The sequence below is a fragment of the Oryctolagus cuniculus genome, chromosome 8 (genome assembly GCF_964237555.1).
Source record: "Oryctolagus cuniculus chromosome 8, mOryCun1.1, whole genome shotgun sequence".
NCBI classification, from domain to species: Eukaryota; Metazoa; Chordata; class Mammalia; order Lagomorpha; family Leporidae; genus Oryctolagus; species Oryctolagus cuniculus.
The window spans coordinates 70,056,862-70,084,677 of record NC_091439.1 but is presented as its reverse complement, the minus strand read 5'-3'; the positions used below and the strand labels follow the sequence as shown (position 1 = coordinate 70,084,677).

General features: G+C 38.1%; 1 protein-coding gene across 2 annotated transcripts in view; it reads right to left on the bottom strand.

The window, feature by feature from the left end:
- UNC5C (unc-5 netrin receptor C) overlaps nt 1-27,816 on the bottom strand; it is a 380,855-nt gene that overhangs the window by 150,315 nt on the left and 202,724 nt on the right. For both annotated transcript variants that reach the window (XM_008267581.4, XM_017347400.3), the window contains exon 2: nt 3,795-4,016. In XM_008267581.4, coding sequence (XP_008265803.1) covers nt 3,795-4,016 — 222 coding nt within the window. The remainder of the gene's footprint in view (nt 1-3,794; nt 4,017-27,816) is intronic.

The following is a 27,816-nucleotide window of genomic DNA, read 5'->3' as shown; positions in this document are numbered from 1 at the left end:
GCTGGCCTGGAAGAGGGGCAACCGGGCCAGAATCCGGCACCCCAACCGGGACTAGAACCCGGTGTGCCGGCGCCGCTAGGCAGAGGATTAGCCTAGTGAGCCGCGGCGCCGGCCAGATTATTATTCTTAACAATATCTTACTGCATTTCAATTTGAATTGACTTTTAGTACACAGAAAAGTTAATGGATCATGTAAATTTTTTATCAGTTACTGTTCTGTATTCTCTTATTTTTAATTTTTTCTTTCCCTTTTCTCTACAGTTTGTATGGCTCCTGACTATGTATCTCATCTAATAGCACTGTACCCAATAATCATGATATCTGTGGGCATCTCTGTCTTTGCTAGCATTAAAGGTAGTACTTACACTGCTCTACTGTGTCAACATTTTGCAGAATGCTGGCTTTCTTGTAAAGTTTTGGATAAAAATGAGAGCTGGCTAAAAGCTACACCGCATTTAACTACATCCCTGCATCTTAGGAGAGCTACGCAGGTACTGGAGCTCCCAAATCTTTCTGTGGTTCTCATCTATCCAGCCTGAATAGGAATGAAATTATGCCACAGATTGTAGTTCATAGTTAACTTAATTCACTTTGTACATAAATCTAGGAAATAAATGACACAAAGAAAATGTGTGGGTGTGTGTAATCAACACAGTATAAGGTTGGCAGAAGTGCTCGATATCAGAGAGGTTTTGTTTTTATTTATAAGCTTTGCATATAGGCATTTTCATTAATTTAGAGAAGACAGATTCACTAAATATGTTATCACTCTCAGTTTTGCTTTTGTGATTTCTTTCTGTTTCCCCCATCATTAAAAGCTTATGTGTTGGAAATTTTTACAAATAAATGAGCTGAAACCAGTAAAATTCAATACACTTGAGATCTGAAGACATCTGGTGGATTATTTTCTGAGTAATTAGACTGGGAGGTGGGACAATTCCCTGAAGTAAGCCATCCTACCACTGGATACCCAGTTATTTCTGCAAGTCATCAGCTTGCGTGCGGTGAACTTATTGATTCATGAATTGACAAACAACTATGTAGAGCTGCCTCCTGATTGTCTAAGACATTTATATTACATACGTCAAACATATACTCCTCTAAGGGGGCTCATGGTATAGCCTATTTCTGTATGCTCTATTTCCTTGATATGCTATGTATGTTGTTAAGAACATTGAATGCAAATCTTCCTCAAGTTCTGTCACTGTTTGCCTCTGGCTGGTTATTCCAACACTTGGGCACATGTATGAATCACTTAACAATTTGGATTTTTGAAAACATGCATCTGTTTTGGTACATAGAGGTATCAATGAAGGATAAAAAAAGGTTTTTAAAATTTTATTTATTTATTTATTTGAGAGGCAAAGAGAGAGGTACCCACAGAGGGAGCTCCCATCTGCTGGCTTAATCCTTAAATGCCTGTATTGGCCCCCAACTGGAACTAATGCTGGAGTCCCAGAAATTCAATCCAGTTCTCCCATATAGATGATAGGAACACAATTATTTAAGCCAGTATTGCTCTCTCCCAGGGTCTGCACTAGGAGGAAGCTAGAGAAAGGAACCAGAGCCCGGTATCAAACCCTGGTATCCAGGGGACTCCAATTCAATCCCATCAAGGTGGCATGTACCAATGCCATCTCACTAGTCTAAGTGATCAATTTCAGTTCACAATTGATCATAATGAAAGGACTAAGAGTCAAAGGGAGCACATAAACAAGTCTAGTACCTGCTAATACTAACCGATAGAATAAATAAAGGGGAGAGTGATCCAACATGGGAAGCGAGATACTCAGCAGACTCATAGAATGGCACATGTCCTAAACAGCACTCTGGCCTCAGAATCAGCCCTTAAGGCATTCTGATCTGGCTGAAAAGCCCATGAGAGTATTTCAAGCATGGAAAGCCAAGACATTCTGGCAAAAACAAAAAACAAAACAAACAAACAAACAAACACAAAACAAAACAAAACAAAAAACCTAAATGAAAGATCTCTGTGAGTGAGATCCCAGTGGAAAGAACAGGTCTTCAAAGAAGGAGGTACCTTTCTCTGAAGGGAGGAGAGAACCTCCACTTTGACTATGACCTTGTCTAAACAAGATGAGAGTCTGAGAACTCAAGGGGCTTCCATAGCCTTGGAAACTCATGACTGGAGCATAGGGAGATTACTGATGCCATAAACAGGAGTGTCAATTTGTAAAGTCAACAACAGGAGTCACTGTGCACTTACTCCTCATGTAGGATCTCTGTCCTTAGCGTGCTGTACATTGAGACTTAATGCTATAACGAGTACTCAAACAGTATATTTCACTTTGTGTTTCTATGGGGGTGCAAACTGTTGAAATCTTCACTTAATGTATACTAAACTGATCTTCTGTAAAAAAAAAAAAAAAGAAGAAGAAGAAGAAATTACCAAATCCCAACTTGACTCTCACTGGGATTAAACATGACAATAGGTCTGATCTGATTTCATCATCATTTAAAAAATCATCTATTATTTTTCACTTTATGTTTCTGTGTGGGAGCAAACTGTTGAAATCTTTACTTAATGTATGCTAAACTGATCTTCTGTATATAAAGAGACTCGAAAATGAATCTTGATGTGAATGGAAGGGGAGAGGGGTGGGAAAGGGAAGGGTTGCGGGTGGGAGGGACGTTATGGGGGGGAAGCCATTGTAATTCATAAGCCGTACTTTGGAAATTTATATTCATTAAATAAAAGTTAAAAAAAAAAACTGGTATCTTGAGATGGGAATGCAGCTGTCTTAATCAGTATTTTAACTGCTAGGATAAAAGCCCAGCCTAAGAAAAATTTTAAATATTTCCATTCTTTATCTTATTTGTTACTATGTTTCTTGGGAATGTTGATCAATAAAGTTTTAGTGCTTGAAATGTATGTAGTAATACAATAAAAGCATAGATTTGCAAGTGTTCTGGAAGTTCAAGGAATTATTCTCCCTGCTGGAGAGCAAAAACATTTAAACTACTGTAGAAAGATAAATGTCTTTCCAATTTAAAAGAACTCCAGAACTCCCTAAGTTACCCATTGTGGAGTAAAATATTGCTATTGAGAAAGTTTACTTTATAGCCTGTCTAAATCTCACAGGTTATTAAAATCTCCTTTAGCCTTTCTATGCCTTTTGTATTTTATCTTTAAGGGTGATATTTACAAAACGATAAAGTCAGCAGTTTTAGGCACACTAGAGGCAAAGATACTCTGATCAAGAATCACCCAGAAAGCTGTGACAGTGACCACTTATGTCCCTTAGGGGTTAGGAAACTATGGGTCATTTTTGGATATAAGTTTGGGATATAAGATACTTTGAATCTATAAAATTTACAGATTACTTAGAAAAATAAAGGGAAGATATGCAAAGAATGAACATTTGATAATGATGTAAGTACAACTTATCCTTATTGAATATGCGTATTCCTTATTGAATAAGTCTCCAGCTATTTAAAACTGATGAACGCTAAGTGAATCCAGGACATCTTTTGCTGTCATGTCACATTAATTCAGTGTATTCATTCACCTTCTTTATCTTCTTAGGTAAAATCTATGTTTTAATTTCATGTAGTCCAACAACAAAAATCAAGCCAAAATTTATTCATTACATTTTCCTTTGTAATGCCTGGAACAAGACCATCAAGTCTTAACTAAAACTGATGGAGAACTCTCTACCAAAGGATAGTAACTTCATTTTCAATCTCACTAATTGAAATAAAGGTATAACAACAGACCAGAAGTAGCACAAACGTGATCTTAAACTGCAGTCCAAATGCAACGGAAAACTCACCAGATGTTTCGTCTACTCTCTCATCTACTATGTGGTCCTTCTGATGCACCCATTCACTGTTGCACTTGAAGTAGATTTGGGTGGCAGGGCTGGCTTTACAATACAGGTTCACAGGCTTGTTCTTCACAATGTAAGCTTCCTCAGGCTCAATAAGGAAGTGTGGTAGAGGCTCAGGTGGATCGGAGGGAAAGGTTTCTGGGAGTTCGTGAAAAAAGTCGTCGTCTAGTAAACAAGAAGAAAGTGGAAAAAAAAAATGGTCAAAACATCATAACAACTTGCTTTTTACTTGCTCCTCATTTGAAAACTGTGACTCATAAAGGAGCTAATTAAGTGATTCCACGTCTGCCACTTGCCAGGCAGTATGCTCAGTCTATTGGTCGGTTGCTCAATTAAGAATTGAGATGATTCTTCTCATCCTTACACATGGTGAAGCTCAACATCAGGGAGGATAGATAAGCTGCTCTGAGCAATCAGTGGGAACCAGCAGAACTGGGACAGGAGCGCAAGCTTTTCTCAGTCAAAAACCATGCCACCCTTGAAAGCTGACCAAAGCAAAAAGAACCTCAACAGAAAACTTTGCTGGAAAGCATTAAAGTTCATAGGTCCACCTTCAATCCTTTGCAGCGAGCTGCACAGAATACTAGAAACAGGAATTAAGGATGTTCACGTTAAGATTCCAGTCTATTGCTGTTTCTTAAAAGATGCTGCTGTGTAAATACTTATTTTATCAGCCAAAAAAATCTTTATCCCTCTGAGAGTTATGCTCAGCAATGGAAATATAATACAGATGCTACAGCAAGTTGGTCCATAGGGGAGTCCTAGTAGAACCTGGAGTTCCAAACCCAGAGTTTGGAATTGCCATTTGGTCTTTTCTTTTTGAAAACGTTCTTCTGATTTCACCCAACGTCCTATGACCGGTCATAGCTCTTCTCCCCAGACTGTTACTCACTGCACTCATGGAGAACACTGGTTTCACTTCTAAAGCACTGCAAATTTTCATATTGCTCACCCCCTGATATTACAACACCATAGACTAAACAAAACCTGAAATCCCCTGAGATATTTGTGCTCATTGTAGTATGTCTTTCTTTAACTTCAATGCTGTATGATTCTCAGCAAGTAATGAAAATTATAAGGATATCTTTTTATAAAACTTACTATCATGTTTTGCAAGTATCAAAGGAAGAAACGTCTTTTCAACACACTATGAGTAACTGTAACCAAATACTCATCTTCCCGTGAAGGACAGAGGAGAACAAAACTATTACTAATTCCTTGTATTGATTAAATACTGTAGCCTAATACGTAAGGTTGAAACTCAGAGGTCAAAATTAAAACTTTCACAAGTTCTTTGAATGCACACCTATTCAGCAGGAAATACAGGTTGTGGTATTTGCATGTAAAGACTGGTTCCTCAGATGACACCCAGACACTCATTTTATTACTCATTCAGTTGTGGCCCTGTCTTGGGAGATGGCCATTGGTAAAGCAGACATCAGTTCTCCAAGAAACCTGGCTTGGGACTTTTCTTATCTAGGTCACTCAGCAATGATGCTCAGTCTCTGCCAATGTGTTTTGCAGGAAAAATTGGTCTCCCTTGCGTCACAGACAAAATTAGCTTTCAAAGCGGCTCTGCTATTGTTGTTTCTCATAGCTAGCTTTCTTTCTCATTCTGCCTCCCTCACGTCCCGCCTTTTTTTTCCCCTGGCAGGGCATCATTTCTACTTTGCCATTGTTCAAGAACAAGGACCCAAACTGTCAACTTCCTAAAGAATAACCTACTTTCCATCTATTCAAGCTCCTCTCGTCGATATGCAAGAACACTCAAGCTGCTAAAATAAACATAGCTCAGACAGGCAGAGGGATGAGGAACTGAGCTACCACTGAAAGATCCACCAACACAAAACCGGGGTCTTGAGGGCCTGGTCCAATCTCTTCTTCCTTCTAAAGCACTTCCTGGTATATGTGATGAAGGGCAGCGCTGATAATAAATTCCACAAAATCTAAGGCTCGACTTCTCTAGAAGGTTAGCTATTATTTCGAATTGTTATTGAGAAAGGCAGATGGTCCAACTAGATTTTTTTCTATTGGTGTATGTTTATACATATAAAACATGTGAATGTACTTACTATGTTTGCATGCATTTGAATTTGCAAAATACAAAGCCCCCTTTTCAGCCATTGTTTGGGATGGTGAAGCTTGTTTTTAAAAAGGTATTGCTGCAATACATTAAATTGTTTCATACCACCTTCCGTTCTTCCCTTCTTCAATAATGTAGCAAAAGTATTCCTACAGTTCATATCCTAAGACTTCACAGAGAGTCTCTGAAACTTGACTTCCCTGCCTTGCCAAAGCATGTATCTCTTTCTTCTGATTATCTTAGCATAAACTACTGACAAAACTAATGGAAGATGACACAGTCATGCATATATTTTCAAGTCAAAAAGCTATGCTAATTACTGGGTGGCATGGGTGTGGGAGAAGTAATGGCTTTATACTTATGTATAAAATTTTGGGGAAATCCCCTCTGTCTTTCCTTAATTTTAAAAAAAAAGATGATCACTACAAACAAATGGAAATAAACGTATGGCTCATTTTGAGGCTTTAGACATTGTTGATTTTCCAAGGTGTTTGTTAACAAGTATCATGCAACTTATTTTTAGAACTGTATCCATGAACTACATTGAATCTGTTCTCTATGCATTAATATCACATTAACATGAGAATTGATGAAAGTTGTGTTGTGGTAGTTATCATGCATTTGTTGTGTCCCTGAGTATCTAATGTATTAATAAAATTCTTAAATAAAAAATAAAAATGCAGATTATTAGGAGTGATTTCTACCCTCAGAAATGTTTTTTTCTCAAGTGATAAACCCAGTGTTTCTCTTCCATGCCATTCTAGTTTCTGCAGAACCCACCTTGTAAGGCTGATCTAGAGATGCCTTAACCAACCCATAGCATCTTAGTTTATTAATATATCTTGCGCAACAAATCCAAGTCTATACCTTGAATGAATTCACATCAGGCAAAATATGGTATATCCCTTAGAGTACTCAATTTGGGTGTTGGGAATGACATTAATGAAGAAAAATCAAAACTCTTAGATTATAGATACATATAGTTGGACTTAAGAGACAAAATGCAAAAGTGCTTATAGTTAGGGGACTCCTGGGTTATTGCAAAATTCTGCCTTCCATTGTTGCACCACAGGGCCTGGGTACAATAGCCAATCATGGAAGTCGTTCCATAAAACAGCTTCTTCCTCAAGTTAAGCATGCTAAGAGAACATTTTCTGACTTTTTTTGTAGACAAAAATGGTGTCAGCGTTAGTTTCTAAATACAGAGCCAGAGGTATTTTAGAAATTTGTCACTGAAATTTTGTCTAAAAATATTCCCTTCTAGAGTAAGTTTTGAAAAATAAATAAGCCCATTCTCTTTAAACAAAATAAAATCTAAGTCTTTTGAGCATTTAAATATTGAACATGGATACGTCCATGATGCTCCTTGACTTCTGTAAGTGGAAAACACACTTCATGTACCCAACTTACTGAACATACCAGCTCTGACACACGGCACATTACAGAGTGCTGGTCATTTGCCCTCATAATGGCAGGGCTGATTGGGAGCAGGGGCCACTGTTCAGCCACTCCAGAGAGTATCACACCACATGTTGCTAGCCTAGGAAAAGGTCAACAATCAATATTCTATGTATGGATTCTATTGAATACCTATCACTTTCATGCCATCATAAAGCAGAAAAGTTGTTACAGTGACTCATTATAAATGGGAGAGCCATCTGAATGCGTATTTAATGAGAAAAGGTGTGCTGCAAATGCGCGTTCCTCTGCATGAACATCTTTTCCTCTGCAGAGTGCATTTGTCTCTCGCATGTATGGAGCAATCTAATGTTCTGTGTTGGCAACTGGTTTTATGCAACTGTTACCAATTTTTAAAAAATTAGGGTTATCTCGTAATTGCTTCATGCTAGAATAAAATGTCTTTGAAGGCAGGAACTGTGTTGTTTTCATTTTTAGCACAGTGCCAAGTCCTGTACAAATCTTATAAAAGCATGAATACCATGCTAATGACAACTTGGGTCATTCCTAAAAGCTCCCCAAGGTATTTTAGAATTTTTAGTGCCTCAAATTTACTTATAAGATTTCATAGCAATAGTATCTACAAACAAGACTGGCTACAAAATTTGTATGGCCGGTGAAGAAGGAAAATTTGGGGACACTTAAAAATGCATTAAGAGTTCTGAAATGGTGACAGCAGTACATTAAATGAAGCCCAGTCCTGAGTGACAGCACAGGTCACAGGCCCTCAAAGCTATCCCTGTCTGCAAATGTCAGTTCAATGAGTATTCCACTGTAGGGAAATCTTGAAACATGAAATTACATCTTTGTTAGTGAATATTCATTTTACTCATTTGGTATTTCGTACCTTCTTATGGTAATTTTTTTTTTCCCCTAGAGACATGGATTTTCAAACTGAGAAACTCAGGTTCAATTCTCTAAGCATTTTGTTTGCAGTGGTGTGCAAGTGAAGGCATTTTGTGCATTTGTGACATTTGTGCATTTGTGACATTCCTGTTAAAGGTGCCCCAGGCTCCATCCATGTCTCCTTGGGCCTGACTCAAACTATGTCCTGAGGTTAGCTCTTTCTGAGCATGAAGGAACTGTGGTATACATGGGGATAAGAAGGTGCGAGATGCTACCCTGAGCTGGCAGACTATTTATCAAGATCGAATCCTAGCATGCAATTCATTTTACTGTACAAACTAACCAGCTTTATGAGACTATAAAGTCCAGGCTACAAAGCTTGATGTTATAAGGGAACAATTTTGCTTTATCTTCAGGGAGATCAGTGAGTGCACCCTCTTACCATTTTGTTTGTTAATACAACTATCTGAAGGAGTGACTTCAAGGTGAAAATAGGAATTCAATTTGGGGAACAGCAACTTCAGATTGCAAACTTATTTCTGGTAACATGCTACAGTCATCATAAACGATTACATCCTGTAAAAATACACAATCCAGATACTGATATTGATGGCACTGCACCATTTGGGCAGAATGACTTGATTAGTTAAATTGCTACATGCAGTTCATTCAAATTAGCAAAGTCAAAATTTCCATTTCTTTTGGTCTGCTCACCAAATTCAGTATCAACTTAGAGCTATCATTGCCGTTTTGGGGGATTTAGATAAAATGTTATTATTCATTTCATGCTCCTCTAACATTTAACTTAATTTTCTTCCTTCTACTGTTACTCAATAATGACATTCCAACAGTAGTGCCATTTCTATCTTGATATCAGTAAATCTCAGTATTTCCTTTTCTGTTATCTCATATAGGCTTTTGCTCATTCATTTATATACAAGACGAGAAAGCTTTGCAGCATGTATTATTTTTATCGACTTTCATTCCACCTAATTCTTGACAGGAAAATATTATGTTATGAACATCAATCTAGGAAGCTTTGGGTTGCTGGTTTTATTGCTAAATATCAAGCCTTAATTTTCAACTTAATACATAAGTTTCCATATTTCTGAATCAGAAGACTTAAACTATTATTGCGTGTATCATAAAATATAGGACCATTATCTCTTTGTCTAAGACCTGAAGCATATTCTTCTGAAATGGAATTTACTTCCAAATGATTCAAGAGCAATTTAAAATGAATGACTGCAAAGCTAATTTTATCTGCATTTGGCTACCCATCCATCAGAGAGATAATTCATGATATATTGCAACAAAAGGCAGCTGGAATTAACTATTTGAATGGAACTCCAGCTTATTTTTAGTATTTTGATTAAAATATCCTTTGGAAGACAAAGACTGTGGTTTTTATTTCGAGCAACATATTAATGGATTTATCATTTAAATTCAAGTAGTTGAATATATAATGCCTTAAATCTATTGCACGATTTGGAAGTACAGAACAATTTCTAACTTCAAAAGAAAGAAAACATTTTTTTCTTTTGCTCCTAAAGAAATACTTTGCCAAATCATGCCCTCCCATTATTAATAGGGATATAAAGGTAGCATAGCATGCTATCTGACACACATGTTCCTTGGAAACGGAGGCACCTCCTTCTGCCCCAGTTTAAGGCTTTGTGAGCTCTGACTTTTACTAACAAAAATCCCTTTGAAATATTTGCCTGCCTACCATCTCTAGCTCAGACACACAGTCTGTATTTTGCTCTTAGGAGAAATGTAAAAGATCATTTTACTACTTTCTTGAAATCATTTAGTAAGTATAATGCAAACAAGTAAACTTCTTTTTGCTTATCAGCCAAGCTAAAAATATTAAATGACTGATAAGGAGTTGCAGAAATGTGTACTTTGCGTATACTTGTCCTAATGTAAATAGCTATCACAATTAAATCATCCCTGAAACACTCAACCAAGAGTATTCTCTTCAGCCAATAGGAATAAGGAGCAGATTTGTATAGGTCTACCTAGGACATCCATTATTTACTAAGCAATTAGAACAAGTTTTGGGGCTAATTTCTGTATAATTATCTAATTTCTAAATTTAATTAGGAAAGGGTGTGTGTGTGCGTGTGTGTGTGTGTGTGTGTGTGTGTTGAAGGGACTACACCAATAGATCACAAGATACATAAACAAGGCCTAGAAGCAGATGCACAAATATACTAAGTCATTACTTCTGCAAAGAACAGTTGGAGGCCTTAGGAGGAACTTCCACTTTTATTTAAAACAGATTTTTTAAATCCTAGATTATGGAAGATTTCTAATTTTTGTGTGTGTATTTTTGAGCTACTCAAAATAAGAGATAAGAAAAATTAAGTAATCCCTTGTACAACCCACTACTTCTTCCAGGAATAATCACTACAGGTTTCTTCACTAAATTCCAACTTCCTGAACCAATGACACTAACTCCATGAAAAATTACTTGATGTCTCTATTAAACCTGTAGCTTCAGACCATGTTACCTACAAGTATGCAGCAATTACACAATTTTCCTGGCTTCCTCTCATTTTCCTCTCATAGTCCATTCTCTTGATATCCTCATTTCTATGACTTCTGACTTTGAACTAGCATAGATTACTACCTTTCTCACATTTTGTTCAAAAATCAATATTTGTTGATCAACTTCTATGTACTAGGACAGTCCTGGCTATTGCAGCTAAAGCTGTACTTTAAAATCTTGCTGCTTAAAAAATAAATCATGAGACAGAAGATATTAAATTTATGATAATCTTAATTTACAGTAATAATAGATCTATTAGTCTGGTAATATAAGTGCCATGTTTATTAGTAATTTATACTTCATTAACTTTTCACTTTAAAATGTTTAATTTGGAGATGTCAGAAAGGTTTGTTAATGTGTGATAAGCTTTGCATAGTGAAATTAGGACAAATTCTACCATTTTCCTAGTTTTTATAAATGCCTAGAGCTACAAATCATGTATTATTATAATGAATCTTAAGAATTTAAAGAATAAAAAAGAGAACTATTATAAAAAGTAAACAATTCTTGAAAGATAAATAAGAACATAAATATAGGACTAACCCTGACTAGTTAATACAAATGATTTATAGTGTAGAATCTAATAGAGAGTGAAAATACAATATTATAGTTTTTTTTTCACATCTTTTTCCTGTAAAACTCGGTATGATGGCCAATTTTGTGCACCAACTTGGTCAGGCTACAGTTCCCAGGGATAAAGTCAAACATGATTCTAGGTATTGCTGTAAAAGCATTTTGTGATATGAATAAGTCTAATGTTTATGAATTTAAGTAAGGAAAGCTAACTTGGGTAAGCTGGATTTGCCTGGTTCAAACCATTGAAAGGCATCGAAAGCAGAGCACAGGCTCCTCTGAGCAACACCTAGAATAGTGTGCGACTGAATCACTGGGGACTATGGCTTGGCCAAGCTGATACCATCAGACTCTCCCTACCATGCCATCCCCACTCGCCCTCCTAACTTACTCATGCTTCAGTTCTCAGTTTAAACATCTCTTCCCCCAACGACCTCTCCTACTAGACACAAGCCTGCTGTCTTGCCCTATTGCTCTCTGTTCGTCTCCACTAGAGGTTAAGTGCAAAGGATCAATGACAGGTGTAATCAACCCATTTCTGCACATTCAGTCTAAACCAGTGCCTGGCATAGTTTTCAGGGTTTTGTTTTTACGTTGCATTGTCCCTAAAGATATTCTACAGGATAAGCAAGACATGAATAGAAACTATATTAGCTGCAATCACAGGACTTAGATCATAGCCTTGTACACAATATAACAGAATTATATATATTTAAAATTATTTCTTTATTGTTAGTTTAGATCCAGTTCCCAAACCAAAATCACACACACACACACACACACACAGAGGGATTCCCCCATGTGAAGGATATATATATATATATATATAGCTCATGACAGTGCCTCCCAAACTCTTGGCCTCATTTGACATCTCACATTGCTCTCTCCTTTTGGAAGCTTCTTTCTCTCTTGCAGACTGCACATATTCTTGACTGCATTCTATTGCTTCCCAACCTATCTCTTCAACTGTTCCCTTTCTTCTTTGCTGCCTAAATACATTCAGATACTAAGATTTCTCCTGCAGTGTCTCCCTGAACCACCTCATCACAAAAATAAAGCACTTCAATTGTCAGACTGTGTCACACACAACTTTCCACTCCACAAACACCCTCTCCCCCATGTCTTAAAACATTTAGGTGCCTTTGATTTGACTGAGAATGTGGTGAGACTATGGCAAGGCCAACAAGGACCTGACCGATCTGATTGCTTCCAGCGTCCAGTCTCCTTTGCAAGTCTCTTGTCCTTTTTCTACTGTGACCAGTATCTGAACACACAAACACACCAGCCTCAGGCACTTGCTCTTGCCCTTCACTTCCCTCTCCTTCTTGCTATTTAGGCTTCAGCTAGAGATGTCTCCATGACAACGAGAGATTCTCCATCACCCAATCTCTAACTGATGCCTTCTTTCAAGAACACTTCATTCTGTTTGATCTTCCTGTCATTTATCTCTATCTCAAACTAGCTTGTTTGCTAAGCTGTTTTATTTCTTTCCTCTCCCATAAAACTTCAAGTATTATGAGATCAGAAATGTTATCCATTTTTTCAACACCATTGCCTCAGCATCAACATCACATAAACTTATCTTCCCTTTAAACCTAGTTTCTCCTTTTGATAATCCATTGCCAAATGCAGTACATGCCAGCTTTGTCTCACTCATCAGCCACTCCTAGTTTCCTTTTCAGCCCTAGTAAATAAGTTGAGGTCCTTGCCTTTTTAAAAGGTAGATTGTTACAAGAGCCTAGAGACCGACTTGCTCTACTTCTGACTTGCTACTCTATGACTGTTTCAGATCACTATATTAGCATTTCCAAATGAAAGTAGAATCATAATAGCTTCTGCTGGAAGCTCTCAGTGTTCCACACACTATGGCCCAAAACTTATTCAGTCTCCGGTTTACTTATCATGTCACCAAGCCAAATTTGGTGAGTCCATATTCTGTAAATGTAACCTTTTAAATTTTTCTCACTTCATGAATCTACTCTATACATAAAGATTTATTCCCTATTGACTCTCCAATGCCTATCTCAATTCCATTTAAAAATCTAATTTTAATCTTCTCAGATTAAAAACTATTCCTTGTCCAGCTGATAAACTTCTTTACCATAATTTGAGAATTTCAATCACTTAGAACAGATGAGTTCTATCTTACACCTCATACGCTCAAAATTTTTTCTCTGTGGAAGCGAACACATCAAAATTGATGTCCTTTTTCATGAAGTATGAAGAAAGTTAATTTCATTAACATAGATTACATATTATGAGAATTCAAGTTACCTGAATGTATTTATCAGTCTCTATCAAAAATGTGCATACATTTTTAACTATTATGGAAAACTTCAAGGGTATGCAAACTGACAGAATAGAGACCCTTAGTTACACATAAACCAGCTTTGACAAATTTCAACCATGTGCCAACTTTGGGAATTTTGATTTTTTTCATAGGAAAAGTGATTTCTAAAAACATATTTAGAATTCAGAACTAAGGGCAACTGATAGCAGATATCAGAGTGCTAGGCAGAAATAATGAATAAGACAAATACCACCAAGCTAAGAAAAAGAAGTAGATTTATAATATATTGGAAACCATGAAAATGAAATATGAATAGGTTGAAAATTAGATACCAGGTTTATGTGGTATAATGATCACCCTTAAAACTAAGACACGAAAAAAAATTACGAACAATATTAAGACAACATGGCTTGGCCGGCGCCGCGGCTCACTAGGCTAATCCTCCGCCTAGCGGCGCCGGCACACCGGGTTCTAGTCCCGGTCGGGGCGCCGGATTCTGTCCCGGTTGCCCCTCTTCCAGGCCAGCCCTCTGCTGTGGCCAGGGAGTGCAGTGGAGGATGGCCCAGGTGCTTGGGCCCTGCACCCCATGGGAGACCAGGAAAAGCACCTGGCTCCTGGCTCCTGCCATCGGATCAGCGCGGTGCGCCGGCCGCGGCGGCCATTGGAGGGTGAACCAACGGCAAAAAAGGAAGACCTTTCTCTCTGTCTCTCTCTCTCTCACTATCCACTCTGCCTGTCAAAAAAAAAAAAAAAAAAAAAAAAAAAGACAACATGGCTTAAACTATATTTTAAAAGATACAACTATTAAGAACCTTTTATTTGAGACTTGTTATTCAAATCAGAAACTGTTTAATCACTCTGGAATGAAGAAGTCATCCTTTAAATTTAATAAAATGAATTTTAAAAATATACATGGAAACACAGCTGTCTATACATCCATAATGAAGTTCATGAGGACAGAAAATTTCAAAATTATAAAATCTGTGCTTTAAACAATTGCCCATGCTAGAAATTTTACAGCTATTTTTGACTCTTTTCCTCTCCCACATTTCCAACATAAACATCATCAACAAGGGGCAGATGTTGAGGCACAGCACATTAATCCCCGACTGGAGTTGTCTGCCTGCTATATCAGACTGGCTGGTTCAAGTCCTGACCACTCTGCTTCCAACCCAGCTTCCTGCTAATGCACCTGAGAAGACAGCAGAGGAAGGCCAAAGTGCTCGGCCCCTCCCACTCACACCGGAAACCCAGATGGAGCTCCAGGTTCCTGGCTTCTGCCTAGCCTAGCCTGGGCTGGGCTGTTATAGGCATTTGGGGAATGAACCAGCAGGTGGAAGATATCTCTGTCTCTGTGGCTCTATGTTTCAAGTTTGCAAACAAACATTTTAAAAATTAGTCAACAAGTCCTACTCATTCTATGAGTTCGGTACTTCTTGAGTCTGTTGTTACCTGATTCCACAGCCAGAGCATTGAAAAAATCTTGTAATTTGGTGTCTTTTACCTCCTGTCTAAGGCAAGATTTGGCCAAGTCACTTTCTGCTTAAAATCATACAACCCTTGCAAGATAAACCCAAGTTTGGCAGCGTGGCCCAAAGTTCTTCCACAACCTGAAGCTTGCCTGTCATTTCCCTTTGCCCCAGGTCTAACTCACCTGAGAGTTTATTTGCTGTTGCTTAGTTTTGAGTTACCCCATGGGATATTGTTTTGATTTTCTCTTCATTAAAAAATCACAATAGTAATATGTTTTAGCAGCTCAATTATTTAGAATCCTAGAATAAAAAATGTAAATGTGCATGTGTAAATGTGTGTGAATATTTATATAGCATTGTAAAAAGAATACTAATAGGATTTTGCGAGTAAGTGTTCTGTGGCTTGGCTAATGCTTTTCAGAGTATACTCTCTGCCTTGCTTGATTCCCACTTACATAAACCTACTACATGCCAGCTCCTGTCCTACTATGTTTAACATAAACTAACACCATCCAATGTTTTTAAGAAAATACTACACATTTATTGCTTTGGTGATATTTGCATGGCACCAAGATTTCTGCAGATGTTCTGTGTTTTGTAACAAAAACAAGCATCCCAGCCCTTATTAAAGTCATTTCTATCTTTGACTCCAGTAATTAAATTCTGAATCTCTGTGTATCTTTTTGGAATCAGTTTCCATGTGGCATGTGATACAAAGTCATCTTTTATGACTTTGCAAGGAAAGGGTGGATTCTGCTGGTTGAGTGAGGCAGTTGATTATGAACACGTGCCCCCGTTTTATCCTTTTTTGATGCAACGAATGGCACTCTTCCAAAATTTATTATTTGGAAGATAATATACCCAATTTAAGGAAGAAGAGGGTAAGAGTATGAATCACTTCCAGCAAAGTACAGGGCTGGTTAATGTTTTACATTTTTACCTCCCTGCCACTGGAAATCACAATACTTGACACTGGGTCACAAAATTATTAAACCTTCAAGCTGTAACACTTCCTTCTCCGTGTGAGACCTCACCTCTCCTTGACACTTCACTCTTGAAATCCCTTCAGGCATCTGGCCTTTCCTCCTTTCTTTAACCCCCATAACTAATTAAATCTGGACAAGTCTTTGGTGAAAATAGTTTCCTTCAAAGTTATTCATTCCAAGTTCCCCTTAAGGCATTCTTTGTCACTTTAGCCCAGCCTGCCATCCTTCTATGAAGTTGAAAGAGCTGAGTTATTTTTATATGATAAAAAAAAATTTCAAGACTTAAATCTACCTTGATGCTTCAGATAAAGATGGCATTTTCAAATGTGACAAATGCTTCAACAGCCATGAAATTTCTAGTTCCTAGAAGTTTATCGACAAACAAAAAGTTCCAAGGACTCTGGTCTTACTTTAGGACAGTTAAACTTTTAAGATTTAATATTCCACTTGAAAGTGGTTTTTTTTTGGGGGGGAATGAAATTCTACATTAAAAAACATTAAAAAAAAAATAAACAGGAAGTACATTTGAACTCATCCCAATAAGTCTGTCTTTGGAATTATATTGGATCTTTAAATTAAGTAGTATTTTTAATATTCCATATTCAGAAGAAGACAAAAGGGAAAGTTGTAGACAGCAAGGAATTAAATCAAATTTTATCTCAACAGATAAAGCAGTGACATATTCCAGATCTAATTCCTAAACCTCTGTGAGGACCTTTTTTTCATAGTATTTGTTGAACTCTTTACTTAGTGTAGGGTTAATCTTATGAATATAAAGTAAACTAAAATAGATCTTTGTAAAAATTGGGTGGGAATAGGAGAGGGAGGAGGAAGAAGTCTGGGAATGTGGGCAGGAGGGAAGGTGAGGTGGGAAGCATCACTATGTTCCTAAATATGTATATAAGATATAGCTGAAATTCGTATACCTTAAATAATTTTTTTAAAAAAAGAAGAAATCACTACAATTAAATTTGATGATCATTAAGAGTAAATGTATCCTTTATGTCCTCCCCACAAATACAAATAAATATGTAACAATAAAATACACTAATGAAGTACTTTACAAATATCAGTTGTTTCCTCAATTTTATGACACAGATTTAAACACTAAAGAGCAGTGATAATGCTCAAATTTGACCAACTATTAAATAACATGCTGGATCTAGGCCATAGCAATCAACCACAGCTAAAATTTATTTAGATTTTTTTAAAAAAATTAAAAAAACCTAAATGAAAAAAAGTGTTTTCTATGTTGAAACAAAATGAAAATTTGTCAAGTTTCCAACTACTTTAGATTTTCTTCTACATTTCATATGTATTAGAAAATGGTGCTTTTGCTGTTTAAAAAATCAAATATCAGGCATAGAATTTGATTTGTTGGTCAAGGGTGTTCAGCTCTGTGGCAAAAATCAAATGATATTTACAGAAAGGCTGCACTATGACTTGTGTAAGCCAAAGTGGCACGTTCTCACTTTAGTGGTTGCCACCCCTACTGCTTATATGAAATAGCAATATTTTCTCTTGAAGCCATTTTCCTCTTATATTATTTAATACTATTGCTTTCTCATTTTTCAGCTCCCTTCTGGGATGTTACTTTTTAAATGTATTCATGTTTTACCTAGAAAAGAACTTGGGTTTTGAAAGTTTGAGTGTGTTTCCCATGACTATTCGTGTGTCTCAAGGAGGTGCCAGGAAGGGATCTACGTATTTCTGGCTAATATGTGACACTGGCTCCCACAAAGTAAAGACTTACGTATGGAGACAATTCTCTTAAAGCATTAGGTTAGCAATGACATCAAAACAGCTATTTAAAAACTACAATTATTGTTAAATCACTTAATAAATGCTGAGGACCTTGCAGAGGCCTTAAAATAAATCCACTCATTTAATTCTTGCCATAACACCACAGGTAATAATATCATTATCTCCATTCTAAAGATGAAAAAATTGGCATGAAGAAGTAAATTAACTTGCCCAAAGTTTACAAAGATAATAAGTGACCTAAATTTCCTTTTACAAACACTAAGAAAAGCACCCAATGAATAATCAACTCAGTGGAAAATCTTATAGTGGGATCAATAACCATTTATTGGTTATTGCTTAGTAAGTATACAAAGATTACATTTCAATACATAAATAAGTTAGTACATACTATATTTACTGGTCTCCTCAGAGATCACCTTGATATACTTTTAGGGATCTTTTATTTGCACAACTTTCTAATTTTTGCAGCCAACACGTCGGTCAAAACCGGTTTAAATTACCTGCAAAAGCTATTTGGTAAGGTACAGGAAAAAGTTTCAGCAAATCATTGTGAAGAGGGACATAAAACCCAAGGTGCACAGAATGTGTGCCAGCTATTTGAACATTGTAAACTGTTCCACAGAGGACAGTATTAGCGCACTAGAATTATTGTCAAATAAATAATAGCAAATGGATACACTTTGTAAAAAGAATACAAGGAAAGACTGCAAGTGAATCAGTACAATTCAACTGTAATGTTTAACTATCTTTCTCTATTGCTTGTTAGCCAGAAATCCTAACCTGCATTATATCAACCTCTAATGTGCTTCCTTGGAATATCTAGGTTATAAAACGATGGCTAGGAACTAATGTAAACTGAGGCAGAGGGTGGTGATCTGTAGAAAGATAGGGGCCCCCAGTGTCCAACACTGGCCTCTGTAGAGACAGGAGGTGAGGGTCCTTGAATCTTATCCATTTTCCTTTCTCCAGTACCTCTGATTATCAAACCACAAAAAAGAAATAGGAGTTGACAATGTTTGCAAATATAAAGGAGGTAAGTGAGTTGGGGAAAGGGAGACTCACAAGGCTTTCTCATGTTAAGGAAACATTTGATCAAAAATGTACTCATGTCAGGAAAATAGAGGTCTTGGAGCCCATGTGATTATTTGCAGGCAGGCATACCTTTTGTGTCTTCCACTTCACTGAACTCAGGGAGTGAAAACGCCTTCTGGGAGTGCAGCTGGTTCACTGAGACGAGCAGCGTATCATTTTCCCAAAGTTTGAGAGAGCAATGGATAGATTTCAGGGTTCGCAGTGGGGCAGGATAACACAGCACGGCTCACATGTCTTTCGGAAACAATATAAATTCATAGAGCTATTTCAAGGTTTCCTGAAGATGTGATAAACTGCTGGATTGGGTTACACGTTTCCTCCTGGAGGGACTATTTTATCCACTCCTCTTAGATAAGGCAGGCTGATTTGTTGTTTTCATGCTCTGCTTTTCTTCAAATCTACTCAAATAAGCAGGTTGATTTCAGGGCTGCCTAACTCCCTCATCTCTGCATGGGTTCAGCCCAAGTTCTTGTGAAATCATTAGCCAGTTCAGACCTTCCAGAGAAACTGTCATCAGAAGTGAATTAAAAAATAAACAGAGCTAGGTTAAAATGCGGTTAACCAGGCTGCGCTGAGCTGTGCAGTTGTCGGTGCAGAATCGAGCAGCATTTATGAAAACGTCTTTGGCTCAGGGTGGGCTGCCAGCAGCTGCAATGCCCAGGACTCCCCAACACACCCAGCCCCTCGGGCCAAAGAGCTACTTCATTCTCAGCAGAAAGCAGAACCACATCCAAATCCAAGCCAACAAAACCCTCTCACTAATCAGGAGTGCAGAGAAACAGGGCAGCCACTGGAATTTGATTGTTTCTCTTGAAATCATTGCCAGTACTTCAGGGAAAGCTTCGACTTGCACAATCTGTCAGGAAAATCAAGCTGCCTTTTTTTTTTTTTTTTTTTTGCATAAATTTGAAAATCAAGCAAAGCCTACTGAACTAAAGACAAAAAATAGCAGCATGCTTCTCACTATCAATTTGTCATTCACTATTTCTGGCTCTGCAGTGTTCTCAGGTGACAGTGCTACATGTCTGAGAAATAAAAAAAAAGGCTTATTGTTAATTGCCTACAAACCTGATACTACTAAGGAATGAATGGGACATAATGTCAAACACATAGTGACTTGGTGTCAGAAGACTTGCACAGTAATGATACACATCTACTCCAACCTGTTTTACCGCCTGTTAAATGGGGGCTAACGTAGTGGGAAAATGTTGTTTTCCTATTCCCATCATTCATCTTTTCCTGTTTTGCAACAGAAATGTCTCCTTCACTGTCAGGCTATGAGGCTCAGTTTCCCACTTGCCTCTCTTCCAGTGTATTAGCATATTCTAATCCCCTGATCTCAATTGTTGGTTCAGGATGAGCGCTTGACCCAGGGCAGTATCATTAAAATGAGATCTGGGATTTTGCTGTCATGGAAAGAAAATGCTGAAAGACTGGCTGTTAGGGCGGGACTGTTAGGGGCCATCTTGATGTGGGACAGAAAGGACAAACTCAGAAGAAAGAAGAGAGGGAGGCAGAAACCAAAGATGGAGCCAGAGGGTCCACTTGTGGAGCAGCCGCTGAAGCCACTGCCTGCAATGCAGCATCCTATATGGGCTCTGGTTCGTGTGCTGGCTACTCCACTTCTGATTGAGCTTCCTGCTATTGACTGGGAAAGTGGCAGAAGATGGCCCAAGTGCTTGGGCCCTTGTTCCCACAAGGGACACTGGGAAGAAACTTCTGGCTCCTGGCTTTTCTTGGCCCAGTTGTGATCAACTGGGAAGTGAACCAGTGGATGGAAGATCTCTCTCTCTCTCCCTCTCCCTCTCTCTCCGATTCTTCCTCTCTCACTGTAACTCTGACTTTCAAATAGCTAAATAAATCTTTATATATATATATATATATAGAGAGAGAGAGAGAGAGAGAGAGCAAGAATGTGTTCAGGTCATCATTTTGGTCAATGGATCTGACTGCCACTGAAGCCAGATGGATCCTATTTTCTGTTAGATGAACAAATAAATTTTATTTTTTCCTTTGACTTAAACTTGTTTGATTTGGGCTTCTTTTCACTTGTTCCCAATATATTCCTATTACAATGTGATGACTGAGCAGCAAACAAACATGTGTAGCAGTGTTTGAAATTTCTAACTTAAACACAAAAGCTAAAATCCTTGGCTCTTCGCAATTTTATTCAAGTGAATGAACAAGTTTTTTTTTTTTTTTTTTTTTTTTTTTTTAAAGAAACCACTTTTGTTATGCAAAAGGCACTCCAGGACTTGGGAATAGAAAATCACAAAAATGAAACAAATTCTGAAGGAGTTTAAGAAAAAGAGAAACAGAAATGTGCTAAATAATAAGAGAATCCTATGAAAAGAATTCTGAACTGTACAAAATGAAAATGTAGAGACAGTATTTTTCACGACTCTAGGGGGCGCCATTGACACCACAGGTTAGGGAAATGTCTTCCCTTGCAGTTACACACATACACCGCGACCCTAGCTGCTGACATCTTTGCCAGCTGGTGCAATGGATAGGGGAAATCCTTGCACCAGCAAGTGGTTTCAGTCACCACAATGGTTCTCCTTGGCTCTTTCATTTTTAAATGAACTGCTGATTGCCCGAGTTTTTAGAGGGTGTTTCTGGCAGACAGCTGGCACCACAGGTTTACCATTACACAAACCAGACACAAATCTTGCCGGTCTTACTTGGCTCTGCTATCATCTGTCAGTGAGCGACCGGCAGAGGCAACGTTAAATCAAGTATCTGCAAACACAACATGTCTCATCTCGGGATTACAGAGGTCTTAGGGCAGTGGGAGATTCATGAAACATCAGATTAATTATTTGGCAAAACAAGTGGCGCTTTTATGACTCCAAGGTCTTTTATAACAACACACTCTCGCATTGTTGCCTCAGCCATAATACTTCATTTTAAGTGGCAAAATCAAACTATCAGTAAATTAGTAGCCAAATTAAACCAACAGCTGTGTGTTTTGATAGTGATTAATATGCACTATATAAAAAGAGGCTTTGCATTTCTCTTGTTCTTAGTCAGAGAGAGAGAGAGAGAGAGAGGAAAAACATTCTTTGATATAATGCCACTTCTGAAACAATGCCAAGGTAATTCACTGCTTAGCTAGAGAAAAGGCTTTCAGACCTTCCCTGGTGTAAAAACAGCCACAGCTTGCCTTCACCCCCTAGGAATCAAACCGAGACCAGGTCACCCTCCCTGCTTCGGTCGCCAGACTTGAGTTCATAGGTTTGCCATTCTTAGATACTGAATCTCACTCTTCTGGGGGAAGCAAGTGTACTACAACGTTGGAACCATGCTTGGCCAATTCTTTGAAGTCTTGCGATGACAAATGGACACACTTTCACACCCATATGCACCGACATACTAAGATTTGCCACTTGACTGCATGTTCAAAATGATCCATCTCAATCTTTCCTAGCGCAACCTTCGGCTGCCACTCTAACCCATGACGTGCACCTTTCTGAAGCACTCCCTGGCCTGCATGCCCCAAATATCAAAGGTCTGGATGCTGAGAGGCTTGGCTGTGAACTCAGCTGGCAAAATGCAACTGTGCTTTCCTGGCTCAGATACGTGACTCCACCAACAGTTCCATGAGCTACACTGTTATGTCTGGAGACATTGAAGAGGCGACCATGATTTAAAAATTTATATATATATATATAAATCATATATATGTGTATAATGTATGATACATATTTGAGAGGAAGAGAGAGAGAGAGAGACTGACAGATGGAGGGAGCATCCACCATTGGTTCACTCCTCCAATGCTCACAAGAGAGCTAGGACTGGGAAAACTGAAGCCAGGAAACTCGATCGAGTTCTCTCAAGTGGGGAGCAGGCACCCAAATACCAGAGCCATTACTTTCTGCACCCTTTCCCCAATGATGTGCATTAGCAGGAAGCTTGAATTGGGAGTGGAGCCAGTACTGAAACCCAGGCACTCTGATGTGGGAGGTGGGTGTCAACTGGCATCTAAGCTGCTAGGGCAAATCCTCGCACTGAGGAGATATTTTACTGAGACACCAAAGTTGCATTAAAATGCTCGTGTGCAGAGTGTGGATCCTTTCAAGAGCTATAACCTCTTACTGACATGGGTGATAATCTGACTCAGAGCATGATTCAATATGGTAATTCTTTCTCACCCATGGCTTCAGTCACCTGAGGTCTGCTATGGTCCGAGAATGGTCTGTAGAAAATTCCAGAAAGCAAGCAAGCATAAGTTCAGATTGCACTCCATTCTCACCAACATGATGAGATCTCATTCCGTGTCACTGTGTCCTGCCAGGAAGTGAATCATCCATTTGTCCAGTCGATAGACATTCTGTGTGATCCTCCACCCTTCGTCACTTAGTGGCCATTTTGGTGTGACCAGAGGGACTGTCACTGTATCACGCTGCTTGTATTCAAGAAAAAAATCAACAGTAGGGTGGGTGTTGTGGCAAAGTGGGTTAAGCTGCCCTTTGGGATACTTGCATCCTATAACAGGGTGTTTCTGGTCCAGCTTCCTGCCAAGGCAGCTGAGAAAGCAGCAGATATTGGCTCAAGTGCTTTTGCTCCTGCCAACCACCTGGGGAACATGGATGGAGTTCTAGGTTCCTGGATTAGACAAGCTCCAGCTGTTGTGGGCATTTGGGGAGTGAACCAGCTGATGGGAGCGCCCCCCACACACTGCCTTTGGAAATCTCCCTCCCTTCTTCCTATCTTTCTGCTTTTCAGATAAATAAATAAATATTAAATAAAAAAGAAGTCACTCATCCTATCACATAGGCGATATACCATCTTACATCTTAAGAAGGGTGAGTACACACAAGTTTTTTTTATTTTTTTAATAGTTAATTATTTATTTGAAAGGTAGAGTTACAGAGAGGCAGAGGCAGAGAGAGAAAGGTCTTCCATCTGCTGGTTTACTCCCTAGATGGCTGCAACAGCAGGAGCTGTGCCAGTCCAAAGCCAGGAGCCAGGAGCTTCTTCCTGGTCTCCCATATGGGTGCAGGGGCCCAAGGACTTGGGCCATCTTCTACTGCTTTCCCAGGCCATAGCAGAGAGCTAGATCGGAAGTGGAGCAGCCGGGACTCGAACCAGTGCCCATATGGGATGCTGGTACTGCAAACAATGGCTTTACCTGCTACACCATAGTGCCGGCACTCACAAGATGTTTTGAGAGCAAGAAAGAGAATATTCATATAATATTTGTTTTAAATTGTTCTATTTTATTATTATAATCTATTGCTAATGGTTTACTGTGCCTAATTTATATATTAAAGTTTATTATAGTATGTACATTGCAAAAAACATAACATTTATGCAATTCCCTATAATCTATAATTTCAGGCATCTACTGCGGGTCATGTATTGTATGCCCCAATTGATAAGGGTAGACTGTCTTACTTGGCACAGCAAGACAATTTCAAATGCCTATAAAGTATTCCACTTCATCCCCAGACTGCTTAGCATTTCTGTGCTACGGACATTATGATTTTGTTTGTGGCTTTGCTTTAGCTGCTTAGTCTCAGAACCCCATCTGCAGCACCTGTAAAATGTGTATGTAACTCCACATGCTGGCTTTACAAAGCGGGGTGGGAGCTTGGTGACCTGGAGCCCAAGGTCCAAGGCCAGGCAGTAGACACCACACAGGGGCTCTGCTGCTTTAACTCTGTGATGAGGACATGCACCTGAACTCCTTTGCTGTGTCTGTAAGTTCTCCTCTCTAAGGTACCTGTGGGGATGAGATCAGTTTATACACAAAAAGCACTTAGAGCAGCACCTGGCATTGGGCACAGAGTGACTAAAACATCATCATCGTCATCAGTTCATCATCACAAGTGCCATGATGACTTTGCTCTTCTACCAGTTTCCTTAAGGATTTATGCTATTCTCTGTGGTTATGTATTTTTCTAAGCATTGTCAAATTCGTTATTGAGCACTGCATGATATACACAAAATAAATATTTTCATGAGTTTTCTAACAGAGATAGTGCTTCACGTGGCTCTTAATGATCATAATCTTACTGGAAATTTTATTTCATAATGTTCCTTAAAGATATCATTTCAATGCTCATATTTATTTAGGAGTTTTCTTAAGAGTTTAGTGCTAAAATGTCAACTGATTCTTATTTCTCTTTTCAAACCCAGATCGTTTTTTAATGTATATAGAGTTAAACTAAGACATGTCCTAAATATCAGTGCATATGAAAAATTATTGAGAATAAACAACATAAAACATAAGTACAATTACAAGACTCAGGTTGTCTGGGATGACTGATTGTTTCCAGGGACCTGAGCGCAGGCATTCATCCACAAGGCAATATTTTCCTTGTTATCCAGGGTTTAGCTGCCATGTAGTGAACAATATTCCCCCCCAGGATTTCTTCACTCTACAGAATTTCCCAGGCAGCGGTTTTTTCATCCAAATTCTAGGACCTGATTCAATATACGTTTTTTCTTCCACTGAAGAAAAATTTAATTTGCTTCTGTGAGTTATCCTTGAGCAAGGATGCTGCCAATATACTCTCTGGTTTTGTCACACACAAAAAGTGGAACCTCCCACTTTTCTAAAGATAAAAGTACAAGTTTATGCTCCTTTGAGGAATCATACTCAAGGTGATAAGCATTGCTTTATATTAATAAATCATATTGATGTTGAAGTCACTAATCAATTTAGAAATTATATTTCATCTAAAATTTATTATGAGTCACTCTCTCTTTTTTCTTCCCTAAACTTTCTGCTGAACTGTAACTGTCTCGGAGCATCCAACAATAACAATCACACAATTAAAATCCCAATCTCTTGCCTGCCTTCCTCTGAGATTTGAGAAACTGCTTCCTATCCCAAAATATCCTATTTGAATAAGAAAAATTAAATACCAGCCCAGTCATAAAGTTCACTGTAAAATTTAATAATAAGCTATTACGGATAGGATTTATTACAGCATAAAATGCAAGGTTCATATCTAGGATACCAAATGATTTTCAAATGTAGTAGTTCTGTATTACAGCCATCAAAGGTCTTCTGATTAAATCCTGACAAACCTAACTTGATGCTTTGTATCTTTTCTAATTGTTAATCTTATTTTTGTTACATAAAAGTAGCAGAGCTAAACATTAAGGCTGTTGTAAAATAACAATAGCATCTCTTTGAGAGGCTATTTATGCCCTGGTATACTTTGCAGTGATATAGTGTCTAGATAGAGAGCAAGGGACTTTATAAGTCTTCACAGGAATTTAGGAAGTGAGATTTATAACACATTTGACTAGTCATTGCAAGTTTCAGAAAAACCCTGTAAATGTATCTCATTTCATCTTCACCAAGAGCCTGTACATCAGGCCCAGCAGGGTGTATCAACCCCCCTTTTGTATATAAAGATATCAAGCCTTAGAAAATTTAATAACATATCCCCAGCTCATATGACTGGTCAACGATAGGTCAGATCTAGAACCAGCGTCTTCTTGCATCTTCTACAGTCCCTTTCAACACTATGTTTGCTGCTACTCTCTTTGAATATAGATGTTAGATAGTCTAAATGTTCTACCTGTTAAATAGTCTATACTAATTATCTAAATATGTGATTATCTTTACTCCCAGACCATATTGCTAGAAAATTGCATCACACAAAGACTATTTATGTTTTCTTGATGATATGCAGACTTTAGAACACTTTGATTTTTTAATACCAATATTAACATAATCTTTCTTTGTTCTGGTGCTTAACCTTTTCACATAGGTCTATTCGGATGATTCATGTAAGTTCTGGTTATTTCAAAAGAGTGGATTATGTTGCCTACCATACTTAGCATATAGTAGGTGCTTAATAAATTCTTTTAAAATTGATATGCTATCTAAGAAGTTTACAGATTAACAATTGAATACAAAGGGTATATTTAGAAAATATTTTATGTTATCTTTCCTAGAAATGGCTGACAAATTTATTCTGGGGGCTGGCGTTGTGGCACAGCGGGTAAAGCCACTGCCTGCAGTGCTGGCATCCCATATGGGCACGGGTTCTTGTCCTAGTTGCTCCACTTCCAATCCAGCTCTCTGCTGTGGCCTGGGAAAGCAGCAGAAGATGGCTCAAGTGGTTGGGCCCCTGTAGCCGCATGGGAGACCTGGAGGAAGCTCCTGTCTCCTGGCTCCAAATCGGCGCAGCTCTGGCCTTACGACCATTTGGGGAATGAACCAGTGGATGGAAGATCTCTCTTTCTCTGCCTCTCCTTCTCTCTCTTTGTAACTCTGACTTTCAAATAAATAAAAATCTTTAAAAAATTCATTCTGATGAAAGACAGATATGGGACAGTGAATAGATGCTTTCACTGAAGCGTTAGAAGCCATGGAAGCCACCCAGAGTCTGAACTAGCCTCTGGTGTGCTGCCAATCTGCTAGCATAGCATATGAATACGGCTTTCATGATTTAAAAACATCTTGATATCTAAAATAACATGTGATCTGGTTATCAGTGATGCGGAAAATTATAATACACCATAAATGAGTAGTTTAACTGAATGCTGAGGTATTTAGAAAAGCAAATTCAATAAGGAATTGAGTCTATGTTTTTCCCTCTACCAACACAATCTAAATAAAATAATTTGTGGAATTTTTTTATTACCAGTTACAAAAATTGTACCAATTACAGGGCTTACTAGTACATTTCAGGTCCCATTACAGCATTAGCAAAAATTATTAATTCATTTAAAAATAGATAAACAAATGGAAAAAATCTCAACAAACTCAGAAACACAAAAGGCACAGAGCAATATTTTGAAAATAAGGAATGGTTCTGATATTGGCTAATGTTTATTTTGCACTTCATATAAACTGAGCTTTAAGAGATCACATATAAG